Source organism: Hipposideros armiger, unplaced genomic scaffold, assembly GCF_001890085.2.
Source record: "Hipposideros armiger isolate ML-2016 unplaced genomic scaffold, ASM189008v1 scaffold_453, whole genome shotgun sequence".
Classification (NCBI taxonomy): Eukaryota; Metazoa; Chordata; class Mammalia; order Chiroptera; family Hipposideridae; genus Hipposideros; species Hipposideros armiger.
The window spans coordinates 1,027,672-1,043,715 of record NW_017731803.1 but is presented as its reverse complement, the minus strand read 5'-3'; the positions used below and the strand labels follow the sequence as shown (position 1 = coordinate 1,043,715).

The window sequence follows — 16,044 nt, the reverse complement described above, 5'->3', positions numbered from 1 at the left end:
GGTTCATGCTTTGAGAGTCTGGCCACACTCAAGTCACCTAACAAAGTCTATCCTTGGAGTTTGAAAATGAATCAATTCATTGGTCAGTGTTTCAGATGTCACAGTCTAATCATATCTATGGTATCATATAAGATACACATATCTATTGTAGGCAGTTTCTCTCTTAAAAGTACTGGCAGCCTAAGCAGCAGAAATCATCAAAATATTTAAAAACAGGCTGGACCCAGGCACTAGCCAGCCAGAATGAGGAATGCTTGACCCAATCAACCATTATGGAAGGACTGATACATACAAGTTTCATATTAATACAGAACCTTGCTAAGAGTCACATGATACCAAACTCCAAATAAGTGTTAATAAATGTCAAAAACCCTGAAGACAAAGGGGAAAAAAAAGATAGTTGCAATTAACATGATCAGATCATAGATGCTTTAAAATTTTTGATGGACCCTACCATTAAAAATCAAAATGCAAATGCATTTATATTGTTTTAGTTTTATCTTTCACCTTATATTAATGACGTGCTCAAGAAATATTCTGTTCTTCAAAAAAAGTGAACTAAATATAACCAAAGTACCATATTCCACAAATATTTTTAAATCAAAGAAAGAAAAAACTGAGTGCGTGTGGGTACCAGTTGTTTTTACCCAGTGTTTATAGAATTCTAGAACACTTGCAAAATGGATCAGACTGAGGGTGACTTGAGGTTTCTGCAAATATCTGGAAGTATTGTAAAATGAACACAAATTATCTCCTCTTTTTAGGAAGTTTGATCCTAACAAATGCAACACACATGTTATAGTTGCATATCTCCTATTGAGCACATATATCAGATATGTGCTACATAAAACCAATCATGTGACATGAGAAGAAGGTACACATCATTGTGAACATTTAGTCTTTTAAAATAGTAATGTGATATTGCGTACTCTTAACTGCATTAAGCATACTTATCCATGCATTGCAGATACTGTGCAATAAAGGCGACTTAGATATCTGTTCAATATCAATAAACACACCCTTAATTAGCAATATTTTTACTTGCCTTAAAATTTCAGAAAGACAACTAGGGAAAATTTGGATCATGTACTTCCTTGAAAAATGTCAGGCCAGAATATTTAAATAAATGTCTTTTTATTATGTTTTTTTTTTTTAGGAAAAGCCTTTGGTACAATATTATCTTTCTATATATTTCTTAGAGTAATATGCAAATAGTGAATCACCTTTCTCATAATAACCATTTCACCTTTACATAGTTGAAGGTTTACTGAAGACCATCAAAAATTTAAAGGCAGAAATCACATTAAACTCATATTTTGTTCTATTGTAATTCTTATCTTTACTTCCCTGCCTTTTGCTGTTTCCCTATCCTCTCTGCCTCAAAATAAATAAATAAAATGTAAGGGTGACTCTTGAAGGTGAAAAGTGAATCAGAACAAAAGGAGCAACTTGAAGAGAGGGAGGAACATGGGCACTGACTCATTAATTCAGTTAGTCATTGAACAATGCTTATGGAAAACCTCCGTAGAGCCAGGCAGTGTTTAGGTTACAGGGGACCCAAAAGTCATCAAGTACAAGTTTGCTACTCTTGAAAGCTGCCATTCTAGGGAGCTCTGTACTTTTTGCCTTTATGTTGATGAGGAAAAAGGTACTAAAGGGATGATTTCTGAGTGTTGCCTTCAGATGTTTCTCCAAAGAGTCAGGTGTGCTGGATTTTCCTCTAATAACTCTACCTTTCAGATTCTTTGTTGAGGGGAAGGCACTTAAATATGAGGTCGCTAACGCAGATGGATTGTATTCTCAAGAGGTAGTATTTTGAGGTGTGTTCTTCTGCTAAAAGGGAAAAAAAATGGATCTCTAAAAGATGGACTTAATTGCAAATATTTGCCTTGTAGCTATTATCTCAGATATTCTGATGTTGAATATACCATACACATTTTGACAATAAAATACTTTAAAAGTGATTTGTGAATATGCTTTAATTTAGTTGTTCCAACAATTTTTGAGTAGTAAGTAAAAAACATGAACTTGAAATGAATTAATTTGAAATTACTATTTTTTCTTTAAAAATTTTGGTTAGATTATTTATCATAAAATTATAACAATGTTACCTGTGTTATATAGCTGGAAAACAATATGGACATAATTCTTCCATCGCACTTTATACCATTCCAATATATTCCAAATTTTGTTCTTTTCAATGTTTATTGGTATTTAGTTATATCATTTATTCGTTGAAGCAAGGGGCTAATTGGCCAAGCTTATAGTAATAATAATAATTGCAACTAATGTTTTTTGAGGGTGCCAGATACATTCTAAGAGCATTACTGGATTAGCTCATTAATCTTCACAGTAAACTCATGAAATAGAGTTACCCAACTGTACAATTCCAATAATAGAGTTTTCCCCTATTTTTCACATGAGAAAACTAAAGAAAAGAGAGGTTAGGCAGCAGACCCAGCATCATATAGCTAATATGTGCTGAATTTGGATGCAAGCCCCAGAATACAATGCTGAAATGCCTAACAAAGTGTGATTTGTCTCCTCTTCATGTCTTACTGTACTTTCCTGACTGCTTAGAATACTAGTATTTGCTATAATTTCATCAAATTAAATCTTTAGTCGATACATAATTCCGTCATTCCGTTAGCAGAGTCTGTGGAACATCTTAGAGGTGATGGGCAGTGACTTCTTTTTTTTCTCCCCTCAAGCCTTACCCAAACCTCCGGGAACTCCTGTAGTGACTGAGAGCACAGCTACAAGCATCACGCTGACGTGGGACTCGGGGAACCCTGAGCCTGTCTCTTACTACATCATTCAGCATAAACCTAAAAATTCGGAGGAACCTTACAAAGAAATTGATGGGGTGGCGACCACACGCTACAGTGTCGCTGGACTAAGTCCCTACTCGGATTATGAATTCAGGGTGGTAGCTGTCAATAACATTGGGCGGGGGCCTCCCAGTGAGCCCGTGCTAACACAGACCTCAGAGCAAGCACCATCCAGTGCCCCACGGGACGTCCAAGCACGGATGTTGAGTTCAACCACCATCCTGGTACAGTGGAAGGAACCGGAGGAGCCAAACGGACAGATCCAAGGGTACAGAGTTTATTATACGATGGACCCCACGCAGCACGTCAACAACTGGATGAAACACAATGTAGCTGACAGCCAAATCACTACTATTGGCAACTTAGTGCCCCAGAAAACATACTCTGTCAAAGTCCTGGCTTTTACCTCAATTGGAGATGGCCCTCTTTCTAGTGACATACAAGTCATCACTCAGACAGGAGGTAAGTCTGGTTCTGGATGGGGGAGTAGGACAGGAGGGGGAGGAATTAGTGCTAACAAGTGGGAAGTGCAAAACAAAGAACAAAGGTAATATGAATTTTAATTTTTGAGACAGCATTTTTAAGTGAGGGGTTAAGATAAGGCATCTAGGAAGGAAACAAGCATGGATACCTGAAAGGCCAATAGTTTGAAGTGGAGGGATGCCTTTAGCATCCTTTCTTTTTAATTTGTACCCAAATGACTTGTCCACTTTTCTGCATGAGATGGATGAAGACGTCCTGTTTTATTTGAAAGCAAAAGAACTATGCTTTTTAATACTAGTAACTCTGATAGGATAGGCTCAAAAATCATTTAATTTGAGAAAGGTTTAATGGTTCAACATAAAGTTAAAAATAAAACCATTTGTCAAGGGGCTTTGGATCTTTAAATATTATAGCTTATATTTTCCAGGAAGCTACTTGCTTAAAAATAAATATTCTTCTAATTTTTTTTCCTTTGTATAGCCTCAGGGGTGAAGGAAGACAGTTAGGAAGATCTAAGATCAAACTTTGGGGTCTGATTCACCCATTTTATTGAGTGCTAGAGCAGACACCAAAGTATTTTATAAAGAAAAACTTGGCCCTGCCAGTGGTTTTATTTTAATAAGAGGATATCAAACCCCTGGGTCTTTGATTTAGAGTGATGAAATTTGCCTTGGGTTGGGAGTATAACATAGTCTGTTCTTAAACTTCTGAGAGCTATTCATTTGACTCATTGTGTTGATGCCCCTTAAACGTCCATTAATCTATGAGTTTTTGGCAGCATGCCATTGGTTTGTTCTGAAAATCCACATAAGAACTGTGTTATTGGAGATGGTATCTATAATCTGTAGGTGTGTAATTCTTTGGTAATATTGGGAATGAATTAATGAATTTTTTTGGGTGCCATAACTAGTAAACCTGTTTAATCACTGACTTACTTTCATGTCATAGGTAAATGTAATCAGTCATGTGATTCTTAAAGCCTATTTGCCCTGGCTGCTAGAAATGTCAGGACATATTTACAGCCTGCCTGCCTTTAGTTTATTTTCATACTGTTAATTGTTTCTAAGTGGTTTGTCCATAGATTTATTATTTTTTCTAATGGTATGAAAGAACTATAAAAATATATTTTACCACAATTGCACCAAAACCATCCATTTTCCCTACTTGGTTTTTGCACCTGTCCATTATTTGTCTGCTCTGCTAGTATACAAAAAAAAAAATGTAGATTAATTTTTTCATAAGCTTTGCATTGGAAAATAGAAATCTGTGAATCGTATTCTTTTTCTTGATTAAAAGTGGTCAACTGTTATGAGATTTTTTCTTATTATACTGTCTTAGCAGCTCCATAACCATTAAAAGATATAAGAAAGTATATGAGAAGAATATATCTGTATAACACACTTTTAGTTTGTCTGATTTTTCAGCAGTGATATTTTAAAAATCCCTGGTTTTTGAGCAACATAACCAGGGTTTGAATCCCTGTCTACCATTTTTAGCTCCGTAACCTTGGACAAGTTACTTTGTCTCTCTGAACTTTAGTTTTCTCATCTAAAATAATAACCACCTCATAAAGATTAGGGATTCTATTTGTTTTCTAGGGCTGCTATAACAAAATACCATATACAGTGTCACTGAAACAACAGGAATTTATTATCTCTCAGTTCTAGTGGCTAGTACTCCATCAAGGTGTCGGCAGAATTGGTTCCCTCTGAGAGGCGTGAGGGAGGTTCTGAGACTTTCTCCTAGCTCCTGGTGGTTTGCTGGCAATCTGAGCTGTTCCTTGGCTTGTAGAAGCATCACCCTGATTTCTGCCTTTATTGTCACATGTCATTCTCCCTGTGTGTGTGTCCCTGTGTTCAAGTTTCCACTTTTTATAAGGATACCAGTCATATGGATTGGGGTCCAGACTAAGGATTTTATTTTACCGTATTTGCCGGCGTATAAGACGACTGGGCGTATAAGACGACCCCCTAACATTTCCACTCAAAATACAGAGTTTGTTATATACTCGCCATATAAGACTACCCCCTCTTCCGCACACCTTCCACACACCAAATAAAAGGTAAAACAATATCAGATTTGATTTGGCCCACTGAAGTGCAAACAAGCGTATTGTATTTCGTGTCACCACATAACCGTTTTGGTGATGTTGAGCCACCATGTCTGCTACATGTTTTTCGAGTTCTAGCCAGTGTGGGGTGCCTCTTCTTAATGCACACTTACCCCTTGGCATACTCTTTAATGCTTTCTCATTTGATTTCCAGTCCCGAACCATCTTTTCTGTTACTCCATATTGTCTTGCAGCAGCACAATTATTATTTTCCTTAGCAAAATTTATAACTTTCAGTTTAAAATTTGCATCATACTTCTTTCTTTTGGCTGGTGCCATGATAGGGATGATAGGGGTTTGACTGGTCGACATTTTCTATGCTGTACTGTACAATGGTGCAGTATTGTGGTTGGCTGTTGGCTGTATACAAAGCCTGATTTGATTGGTCCCTGCTCCCTGTTTGCCCGCCCTGTCACTATAGCAGTCTGGTCCACCCTTGCGTCAGCATCTCCCTGGGACCTCACTAGTGCGCAAGTGCGAGCTCTTCAACATTCTAACAGGCACCATGATAGCGCAAAATCGCGAATCTTCAATGCATAATATGTAAAGAAATATACGGTAACCCGAATTACCACACTCGCAAAATCGCATAACAGCCGAGCATACACCCAGCAGCGCTGCTGATGCCTGAACGGTATGTGGAATGAAGTGGGCGGGCATCGGGAGGCCACTATGGCACGGGGCAAGCACTATGGGCAGTCTATCTGAAGTGTACCTGGCGTATAAGACGACCCCCCACTTGGAGGCATATTTTTCAGGGCCAAAAAATCGTCTTATACGCCGGCAAATACGGTTAACTAATTATATCTACAACAACCCTATTTCTAAATAAGGTAACATTCTGATGTTCTGGGGGATAGGAATTTAACATAATTTTTTTTGTGGGGCACACTTAAACCCATAACAGTGCTATAGATCAGATAAATGGATAGAAACATTTTAAAACTTGATAAGTAATATACTACTACTACTACTACTAATAATAATAATAATAATAATATCAGGTAAAATATCTTGGACACTCTGCTATAAGCATTGCATGTATTAATTCTTACTACCCAAATTAGGTAGATGTAGAATTATCCCATTTGCCAATGAGTAAATTAAGGATCAGAGAAGACAAAAAAATTCAGGAACTTGCTTCCGGTCATGAGGTTAGTAAGTGAAAAAGCAGAATTTAAATCTAGAACCCTAGATACTTTTAAGCACCACCATTGTCTTTCAAATTAATAATTTGCTAATGTGATAGGTTTAATGCCTACTAGGTTATTGTGCCCACTAGGTGCTCATTAAATGAATAGAGGCAGGAAATACAGCGTGTCTTTTATTTATATCTTTATTTAAGGATTATATAGAATTTACTTCTGAAATACTTGAGGTGGCTGTTAGATCATCCCAGTACATAAGTACATTAAGCCATTTAAATGTGAAAAAAGAAGTTTATCTGAAAGAAGTAGAAGGAATACTGTTTTCATAGAAGGTTAATATACGTAATCATTAAATTTGGTTCTGTTTTCTAACCGCAAATTTAAACATAAAAATCTATGTTTTATAACTTCCTTTTCTGATGACAGGAGGATTTAGCTATCTAAGAAACCAATTAGTCTCTGGAACTAAATTCAACCAAAACATAGGAATCCTTGGGAATCAGGTTTCTCTATTCAGAACACGGAATAATAGACAATAATGCCTTCGGTCACAGTTTATTGAAAGATACAGAACTGATGTTTAAATAGGCCATATTTTGATTTTCTATATTACCAGGGGACATAATGTAACATAAATCATAACTCAGCGAAGGTAGTATTATGACAGGGGCAATTGAGTTAATGTGACCCAGGGACTCAGAACTTAGAAAAATCTAGATGAATGGTCACATACTTTAGAATAGTTGTTGCCAATCTCTGATAGACTACTTTTTTAAATTAAGATATTTCTAAGAACCTTCCATAATAGTTGTACTTTTAATACTCATTGATTGAGAAGATATATGATGACATAATGATTTGTGCCTGCCAAGATCAATAGGCTAAGAAAACCTTCCAAAATAGCACAATGATTTGATCTATTCTCTAGGCTTAATTAACTAAGGCCATTTGATGTTAGTGGACAACTGCCAAATACAATGATGTTAGTTTTGATGTAATTAATGCTGAGCTGATCCTTTTTCTTGTTGCTGACTAGCTAATTCTTAGGACCATTGCTATGCAAAAACATAAACCATTATGAACTATTCTTTTAGAGAGATTATATAAAATTTAAAGACATGATTATTTTCACTGCAATTTTATCTTTTCTCAACCTATGAAAATTTACTAATCAATAATATTTATGAATGTCTCAAGTGTATTTTAATTTCATGTACACAGAGATATAAGTTTTTATGTCTTCTTATTGGAAACATATTCATTTTATTTTATTATCTTTAATTCCTTGGCACTAATATTTTTATTTTTGTTTAAAATCAGATTCCAAAGAAATATATTTAGTAACAAAGTGGGTTTAAAGGGGAAGTTTTCATTTTTGATCTTATTTAAGATTACTGTCACTCATATTAATGTAAATGGAGGATTGATGCAAATTGGTATATTTCTGACAATATAGAAAATCAAAATGGGATCTATTTTGCAGTCAATATTTCTCCTTAAATGTAAATATTAGTATAGTTGAAAATATTAAGTAATTTTTAAATGATTTTAAATGTGAAAGATTTTAGTTAAGATGATTATTTTTTAGAAATATGGTTTAATCTCCCAAATTTTTCGTAGCTTTAACTTCTGGCATTGTAGTCACTTGCAACTAGTTCACCTTGAAAATACGTGGAATATATGGCAATTTACAAGGGAAGCATCTGTATTGTTTTAGAAAAAGATCTCCACTATTTGATAACACATTTGGAAAGGATGTCTTCTTATAAAGTTATCTCATGTAGGTAATTATAAAAAAATAGGGTAATTATATTTATAAAAGAAGTACAAATAAAGCTCTGATAAAGAAATGTAATAAATTACAACTTAAACCTAATGCACTAAGCTAAATGTTATTTGATGTTCATTCTTAATCTGTTAAAGCCTAATGACTTTTTTCTGAACTTTCTTTAGAAACCTTATCTGACCTTTAATTCTTCTTTATACTTAATAGATTCTTGGGAAAAGTCTACTAATTTATATGTGTGTATCTTAATAATACAGGTCTTTGAAAGAAAAAAACATTATATACATTTACTAAGTAAATACTAATCAGTAGTATCAACTTCAAACATTTTGAAAAAGGTAATCCAACTACAAATTATGGGCACTGCAAAATTGTTGATATAAAACTATGACAGAAACACTGTGCTTTAGGTTTCCAGAGCTTTGTAAGTCATTTCAGTAGTGTATGTCCGCAGACCTATTGTATATATCAGCAAACTAAAACAATACCGATTTCCAATAGCCAACATTATGAGCCCAATTTAAGTGCTTTCTCTGAAGAGTTTTAGCAATGAGTTAAAGGAGCTCTGCATATAAATACAACTGTGATAAAATTTAACTTGTTCTTATTGATATTTAATGACAGTTGAGAGTAAGATTTGTGCAGCTGCTTGTATATTAAGAACTTAATTTGTCAATGATATATTTGTTGCACTCACAAATCAGACTCTTTGTTTTGAATTGTGTTTTGTTTTACTACCACTATAATTACGGCTGTTGCTTTTATTGTTTTATTTATCAAAATGCTAGCTATACACATTTTTTTTAAATGTGGCTTACCAAAGTACTAGATATTTTAGCATTAATAGGTTTTCTAGTCTCTGGTAATATTGCATATTTGTAATATGACTAAATGAAATTGTTTAGCCATTTAATATATGCTAACCTTTTTTCTCTTTAGAGATATTCCCTAATTTTTTACTCAAATACTGATCTTTTCTAATATCAGCATTTTAGATGACATGCAGATTTATCCTTTATTTCTTATTCATTCTCCATTCTCTGTCTTTGAGTTGCCTCTAGATATTTATGTAGAGTATAATAGTAGTACTACTCAAATACTTTATGTTGATCAGTGGGATTATAATCTTATTCTAGGGAACCAGTAGCTCATATTTTATTTCCCTGTGGACATTAAAATAACAAAATCAAGAAGGATAGAATGGTGACACCCCTTTTCGGAATATAAGCATTTCTTACATATAGTTTAAAAGAAAAATGTGCATTTCTACTTTTATTTCTTCTTTTTACATCTAAATTCTAAATTTGATTTATGGTCAATGTTATCACATTTTCTTTTTTGATGTAGAATAATTATACTTAAGTTTCTGGATGGGTTCTTTTTATTTGCCCATGAGTTTCTCAGAATTCCAGATATTCTCATAAAATTTATGTTCAGGTAATCGGTGAGGGAAATGATTCAACACAGAGTATCTCTTAAATAAAATGAAAGAATATAGACATAGACAAACAAGAGGAAGTGAATGCTGACAAGTTTGAAGTGTAAAGTCTGTGAGAGCATTAAAAAAAAATGATACATGTGCATGTGTAGAGAGAGGGGAATTAAAAACACAAATATAAATGTTAATAAAACTAATGTAGCCACAGTATTTGGTATAAAAATCCAATTGACTGGTGATGAAGTATTCTCTGTGTCTCCAAGCAGAGAAAATAAATATGACAGTTTGAAGTCCCCTAAAGTGTTTTCTCATATACATATGTTATCATTATTAGGACTAATATGTTAGGGGAATATAAAAGTACATCCATTAATTTCACAGCTGTTTTTATTTTCCTTTGAAGCCTCAGCTTCACTGTGGTTGTTTCAACTATGACTAAATGACCCTGAGGAAGCAATATCTGTAGGTGAACCCCCAATTCCCGAGAAAGTCTGAGTAGTAGCACCTTAAAACATTCATGAGTATAGATTCTGATAGAATATAAAGATCCTTTAAGGCACTGTTCCGCATGCTGCATTTTGCCTGTAGACACATTCCCCCATACAGTGGTTTTCAAATACTTTCAATTAATTCAATCAATTTCCAATTGTTAAAAATTAAAAGAGTTTACCTAGGAGATTCATTATCAACTTCTGGGGAAAACAAGGAAGTGTGGGCAAGACTGGGCCCTTATTCCACAAGGCAGCAATCTCCTGATGGGAACCTCACCCACTTCTTCAGATAGACCAGGCACTCCCTACATGATCCCTGGCCCCACATGGCCTCTGCCCTCATCTAAGTGATCTTTGTGACACCTCTAGGCATTTGTCTTTCTACCACAAGTTTAAAGTCTAGTACATTAATTTCCCCTACAAATTATTTCAAAAGGTATGTGGAAGCGGAGGACGAGGGCCCCTTCAATATTAGTTGAAGAGGCTTACCATTAAGTCATCTGGCCACTACCTACTTTGTCCAGGAATAAAATGGACAGGCAGTACACCCTCTAACACGTTGATGCCCCAATTTGATTCATTATTTAGAAGGAGGGGGCTCTTAATAGAACCAAACAGAATTAGAGTGTCAGATGAAGTTTTTGTCACAAAACAAGGATGAAACATTGAAACCTACTGGAAATTTGTTCAAGACAAATTAAAGGCAAGAAAGAAAACAGTTTAAGTAAGAAAAATTTAATTAGATTTCCAAGATGTTTTCAATCAAGGTCACTTAATTTATTATTAACATTAGGTAGGGAGGAAGTACATAACAAGCAATTATTACCCTGAGTGCAGCCCTTCATTATTATGTTTTTAATTCTTGACAATGCTGTATTGCAGTTTGGTTTAAGTCAGGAGTTATCACAAGGCTTTCTTCTTTCCCAGACTTGTGGAAGTTGGAGGGAAGAAAAAAGGGAATAAAACTAGAGCAAAGAAATGAGTGTACATGTGTGTGTGTGAAGTTTTAGGCTGAGAAAACCTCTCATCATCTGAAGATTAAAATCCAATTATAATCTCCCCATCTTACTATTCTTGGCTTCCATTGCACCTGCCAGTGCTTTTGGTATTTCCCTTTTAGAAATAATGTATTTGCTATTTGCTTCACTATTTGTTTGTTTTCTATTTCCCTTTGTTTCTCCTCTTGCTCTTGATGTTTTATCTTCTTTTGTCTCCACCTCTCAGGCTGAATGACTATGTTAGGTCACCCAGTGGACAGGTACTATTAAAAAAAAAATACACTGTTCAGAAAGTACATTCCTGGAGGCATCAAATTAATGAGTATCTCAAGGCCTGTGATACAAAAAGGGAGAAAAGATGATGAATGCAATTAAAAATATGAAGCACTGATTATTGGTGGCCTTAAGCATCATTCCAAACATGAAGGTGTGTGTGTGTGCACACACACACACAACACATGCACACACACACACAACACATGCACACACACGCGCACACACGCATGCACACACACGCGCACACACGCATGCACACACATACTCATAGGTTAACAGAAAAGACAGTGGAATAAAATGATAATTGTGGTTCCTAGAAACTATTCTGATAGATCCCTCTAGACTTTAATCTCTTTTTAAATTAAAGGCAGTTTTTAAATCATACTACAGAGAGATGGTTACAAAAGGAAAAGAGAGTACTATGTTTTGTTTTTCCAAACACCTTCTTTCTTATAAAAATGATGACTCAAGTATCACTTAAGAAATTTATGTCATACATCAGCTACAAATTACATTAGTTTTATATGTTTTTGAATGTTTATGTTCACTTGCCAAAAACACTTTAGATGTTATTTTCCCCTGGTGTGAAGTACATATTAGTGTTCTTGTTTTTTATTAAATATACACGGAATCCTCATGAGAACTTTGGGGAATATAGATATATGTTCAGCTGTAGCACTTTGAAACATGCCACAATATCAGGGATAATGATCAAACACTTTAATGGGCAGCAAAGCATGGACACCAACCAATCAGAGGAGACATTGGCCAAGAACCACATAAGGATGACTGTGCTAGTGGTGCCTAGAAGTCCATCAGCCTCTTGTATAATGGGTAGAGGGCCTGATTAAGGGGATTGGAGGGACTAGGTATTAATTAAGAGGTTGGGGTTAGTACAGTTATTCTAATACAATATTTGAAAAAGGTGTTTTCAACTGGATAGATGTCCCATTTGTTATTATAGAGGCCCCATATCTGACATATAACTCTTCCAAATTCTCTATTGGATGGATAACATTACTAATAGGAGAATTATAGAAGACTTCCATTAAATTACTATATTTCTAATAATAAGTATATTCTGTAAACTTTTTAATTTGTGTAGTATATTAGCTCTGTCTCATGTGGCACAATATTAAGTTTATATTAAGTCTAGTTATTAAGTCATTTAAGGATTAAAAATAACTATTCGCAAGTGATAGCTTATTATCTCCTTTTTTTTTAACCTCTTTTTTAAAATGTGGATTGGTAAGAAAAAATACTAAAAATACTAAGTGATTCAGGCTGCCTATAGGTTTTGTTAATGCAATGAACGTGGAATTTTATAAACCTAATTGAACATAATTTTGAAAGTAAACTGCAGTCCTAGAGAGTAAGTTTCCCCTCAGTTGTAAAATAGCAATAGCTTTGGTGTATTTATAAGTTGTTATGGTTTAGGCAATATTTATTGCAAGTGCATTATATAAATCATCTCATTGATTACTTACAACAATATTATGAAGTAAAGAATTTTATTATTCTTAAGATTGAATTCAGAGACCGATGTATTCTATATTTGCTAGTTCCATATCTTGTGTAGATATTATATACCACTCAAAGACAAGAACAGTATTCAGAATATTGTTCTTGTTCCTTGAATGGAGGAAAATGGGTTTTATATACACAAGTTTACTTGGACAATGTAAGGGACCTAGCTCTCCATTAAGATGATACACATGGACATGTTTTGAAAGATTTTAACAGATGCACTAACGAAAGAACTTGATAAATATTTATGGTGACGGTAAGCTCAATCTTTTGCCTCTTTGTTTTTAGTACCAGGGCAGCCACTAAACTTCAAAGCAGAACCTGAGTCTGAAACAAGTATTTTGCTCTCTTGGACACCTCCACGGTCAGACACTATCGCAAACTATGAACTGGTCTACAAAGATGGGGAGCATGGAGAGGAGGTAGGACCGTGCTTCTCACCTTTGTAATTATTCAGTACACAGAGGCACATCTCTGCTTTTGTGTACTTGCCCAACTTCTATAAAAAAGGTCATGTATCTGCAGAGGACCTCGGTAGAAAAGATATATCTATCAAAAGAGAAAGTTGACCACGAAAACAGAAAGGATATTTGGAGACTTGCTTGGGGGAAGGGCAAAAAAACAACAACCCCAAAACAGCTATTGTCCCTATTGGAACTATTGTCTCTTCAGGTTTCCAAGTTACTTATGGAAGTATCAGGTTATAAAAGAATATACCCCATAAGACTTGGAGGCTTCTGTTTTTCTCTCCTGCATTAAAGTACTTAAGTTACTGTAAGCATGACTAAAGAAGCTCTAGGCTTTCAATAGATGAATTTGTCCAAGCTGGTTTTGGAGAAAGATGCCCCATTGCAAAAGATCATTTGTGTGCCAAAAATTATTGGATATGAATGTGAGTATACATAAAGTTTGAGTATGTTATGAAAATAACAGTAGTTTGTAGAAGGCTGGAAATTGTTGATAGTCACTGAAAAGAAACAAAAATCAAAATAATAAACACTACATTAACAGGCGCTGTTCTCCGAGTTTCACATATTTTAGCTCAATCATTACAACAGCTCTGAGTCAGCCTTTATTATTAATCTATTTCTTGTATAACAAAATGGAGACACAGAAAAAAGTTAAATATTTACCCAAAGTCTTACACTATTGAATGACAAAACTAGACTTTAAATCTAGGCTGTTTCCAGAGTTTGTGTTCTTAACCATTAGGATACACTGCCTCTTGGATGAACTTTGAATAGATTATAGAAATCAGTATTGAGATCCATTTAACATTTTCAGAAAGAGAATGTATTGTAGTTATGAATACATTTCTCCTGTTACTGTAAATTCCAATAGAGAACATTTGGACAAAAAAGTTAGTAAAACTATATGTGAAAAGTCAATCCACACAAGCCATTTTATTTTACCTCTTAGCATTCTTTATCTTAAAAAGATTTTCACAAAGTTAAACAGTCCCTAAGATCTTACAAGGAATACCTTTTTTAAATATGAGCATACTAAATTAACTTGTGGAACATTATTTTGAATGATATAACAAATTAATGTTACTGTAAATGTCTGTTTTATAACATCGGTTTGAATTGAGCAGAAGGTCCAAAGACCAGGTTCTAAATGCAGTGCTTTTAGATTTAGCTAATGAAGCCAATATAAATTAATCACTTTAAAAGTTATTTAATTAAAATACTGATATGCCTTAAAATTCTCATGTTACAACTATTGGTGTTTTTAATAAGACATAAATCAGCATTAAATTATTTTCAATCCTTACTACTACCCAACCAAGAAACAAAAACAGTAAAGAGAATGGCAGTTTTTTGACAATGCTGTGAATAGTTGAATGATAGACACCTACTCTGCTTTACAATTGTTCATTTTGGGACTCCCTTTTTTTTCTTGTTATTTGGTAAATCTATACATTTTAAAAGCTTTTGTATTTGCAAGTCAGAACACTCTAGGGGTGTTTTCTCTGGTTTTATATTTGAATTCCCCTTAACTGATTTCTGTCTGTGTGAACAGCAAACACATTTGATAAACAGCCTTAAGATTATTTATGCCATTACTAGATTACATATTGGCATGTGTTTTAAGGTTTACTACAGGCTAATGTTCAACCTGAGATTGATTATCCATAGACAGCAATATTTTTGCTAAAACACAAAGGCAAATTTCAAGCATGATATGCAATTATTACATTTGATTAAAGAAAACCTCATTTTAAAAGTCCTCTATGATGTTAAAAGTTATAGAAAAATTTGGTTTTTTCCCTAAATGTAGACTCTATATTCACAAAGAAAGGAAGTTTTAAAATTATTTTAAATCAACCTAGAATAATGATATGGTTTCATATAAATTATCCAGCTTTCTTCAGTAACTAACATCTGATTTTTATCCCATCAGACCTTGGCAATTTTAGTTCTTTTTTTATAGCAACCTCATGTAAACTGTATACTAGTTTCTGTTATTACTTTCAACCATGTTTTCTTTGCCCCCATTTAGATTGCCCAAGGTCGTGGGAGATGAGCTAGACTTCTCTTCAGTTGAAATTGCATATGTTGAGCATACTCCACTGTCAGGGGCAGGTGGCCTTTTCTGTTGTGGGCTATGTCACAGCAAAACATGTGCCTCGAGGGTAGGACACATCCATGGGTGGTTGCCTCTCAATCTCCCTTTTATCCCACGCATTTGGATATTTGTTTCATCATTAGGAAGATCCCTATCTACCCTTATTCCAGTTGCCTTATTTGTTGTAGAAACTTGTCTTTTAAATGCTGATATTTTCATTATGCAATTCCCCTAGCAGAGCCCTTGATATACTATTTTGGTTGTGTGTGTTTGTGTGATATGTTGATGACATTATAACCCCTATGACAAAAACCTGATGTTCTAGGCATTATGATAAATATATACAGCATATATATATATATATATATATATATATATATATATATAT

The 16,044-nt window shown here is 34.4% G+C and overlaps 1 protein-coding gene across 41 annotated transcripts in view; it reads left to right on the top strand.

Annotated features, from left to right (window-relative positions):
• Window positions 1-16,044, top strand: part of PTPRD (protein tyrosine phosphatase receptor type D) — a 693,301-nt gene that overhangs the window by 496,973 nt on the left and 180,284 nt on the right. For all 41 annotated transcript variants that reach the window (XM_019665783.1, XM_019665786.1, XM_019665787.1 and 38 more), the window contains 2 exons: window positions 2,712-3,293; window positions 13,377-13,510. In XM_019665783.1, coding sequence (XP_019521328.1) covers window positions 2,712-3,293; window positions 13,377-13,510 — 716 coding nt within the window. The remainder of the gene's footprint in view (window positions 1-2,711; window positions 3,294-13,376; window positions 13,511-16,044) is intronic.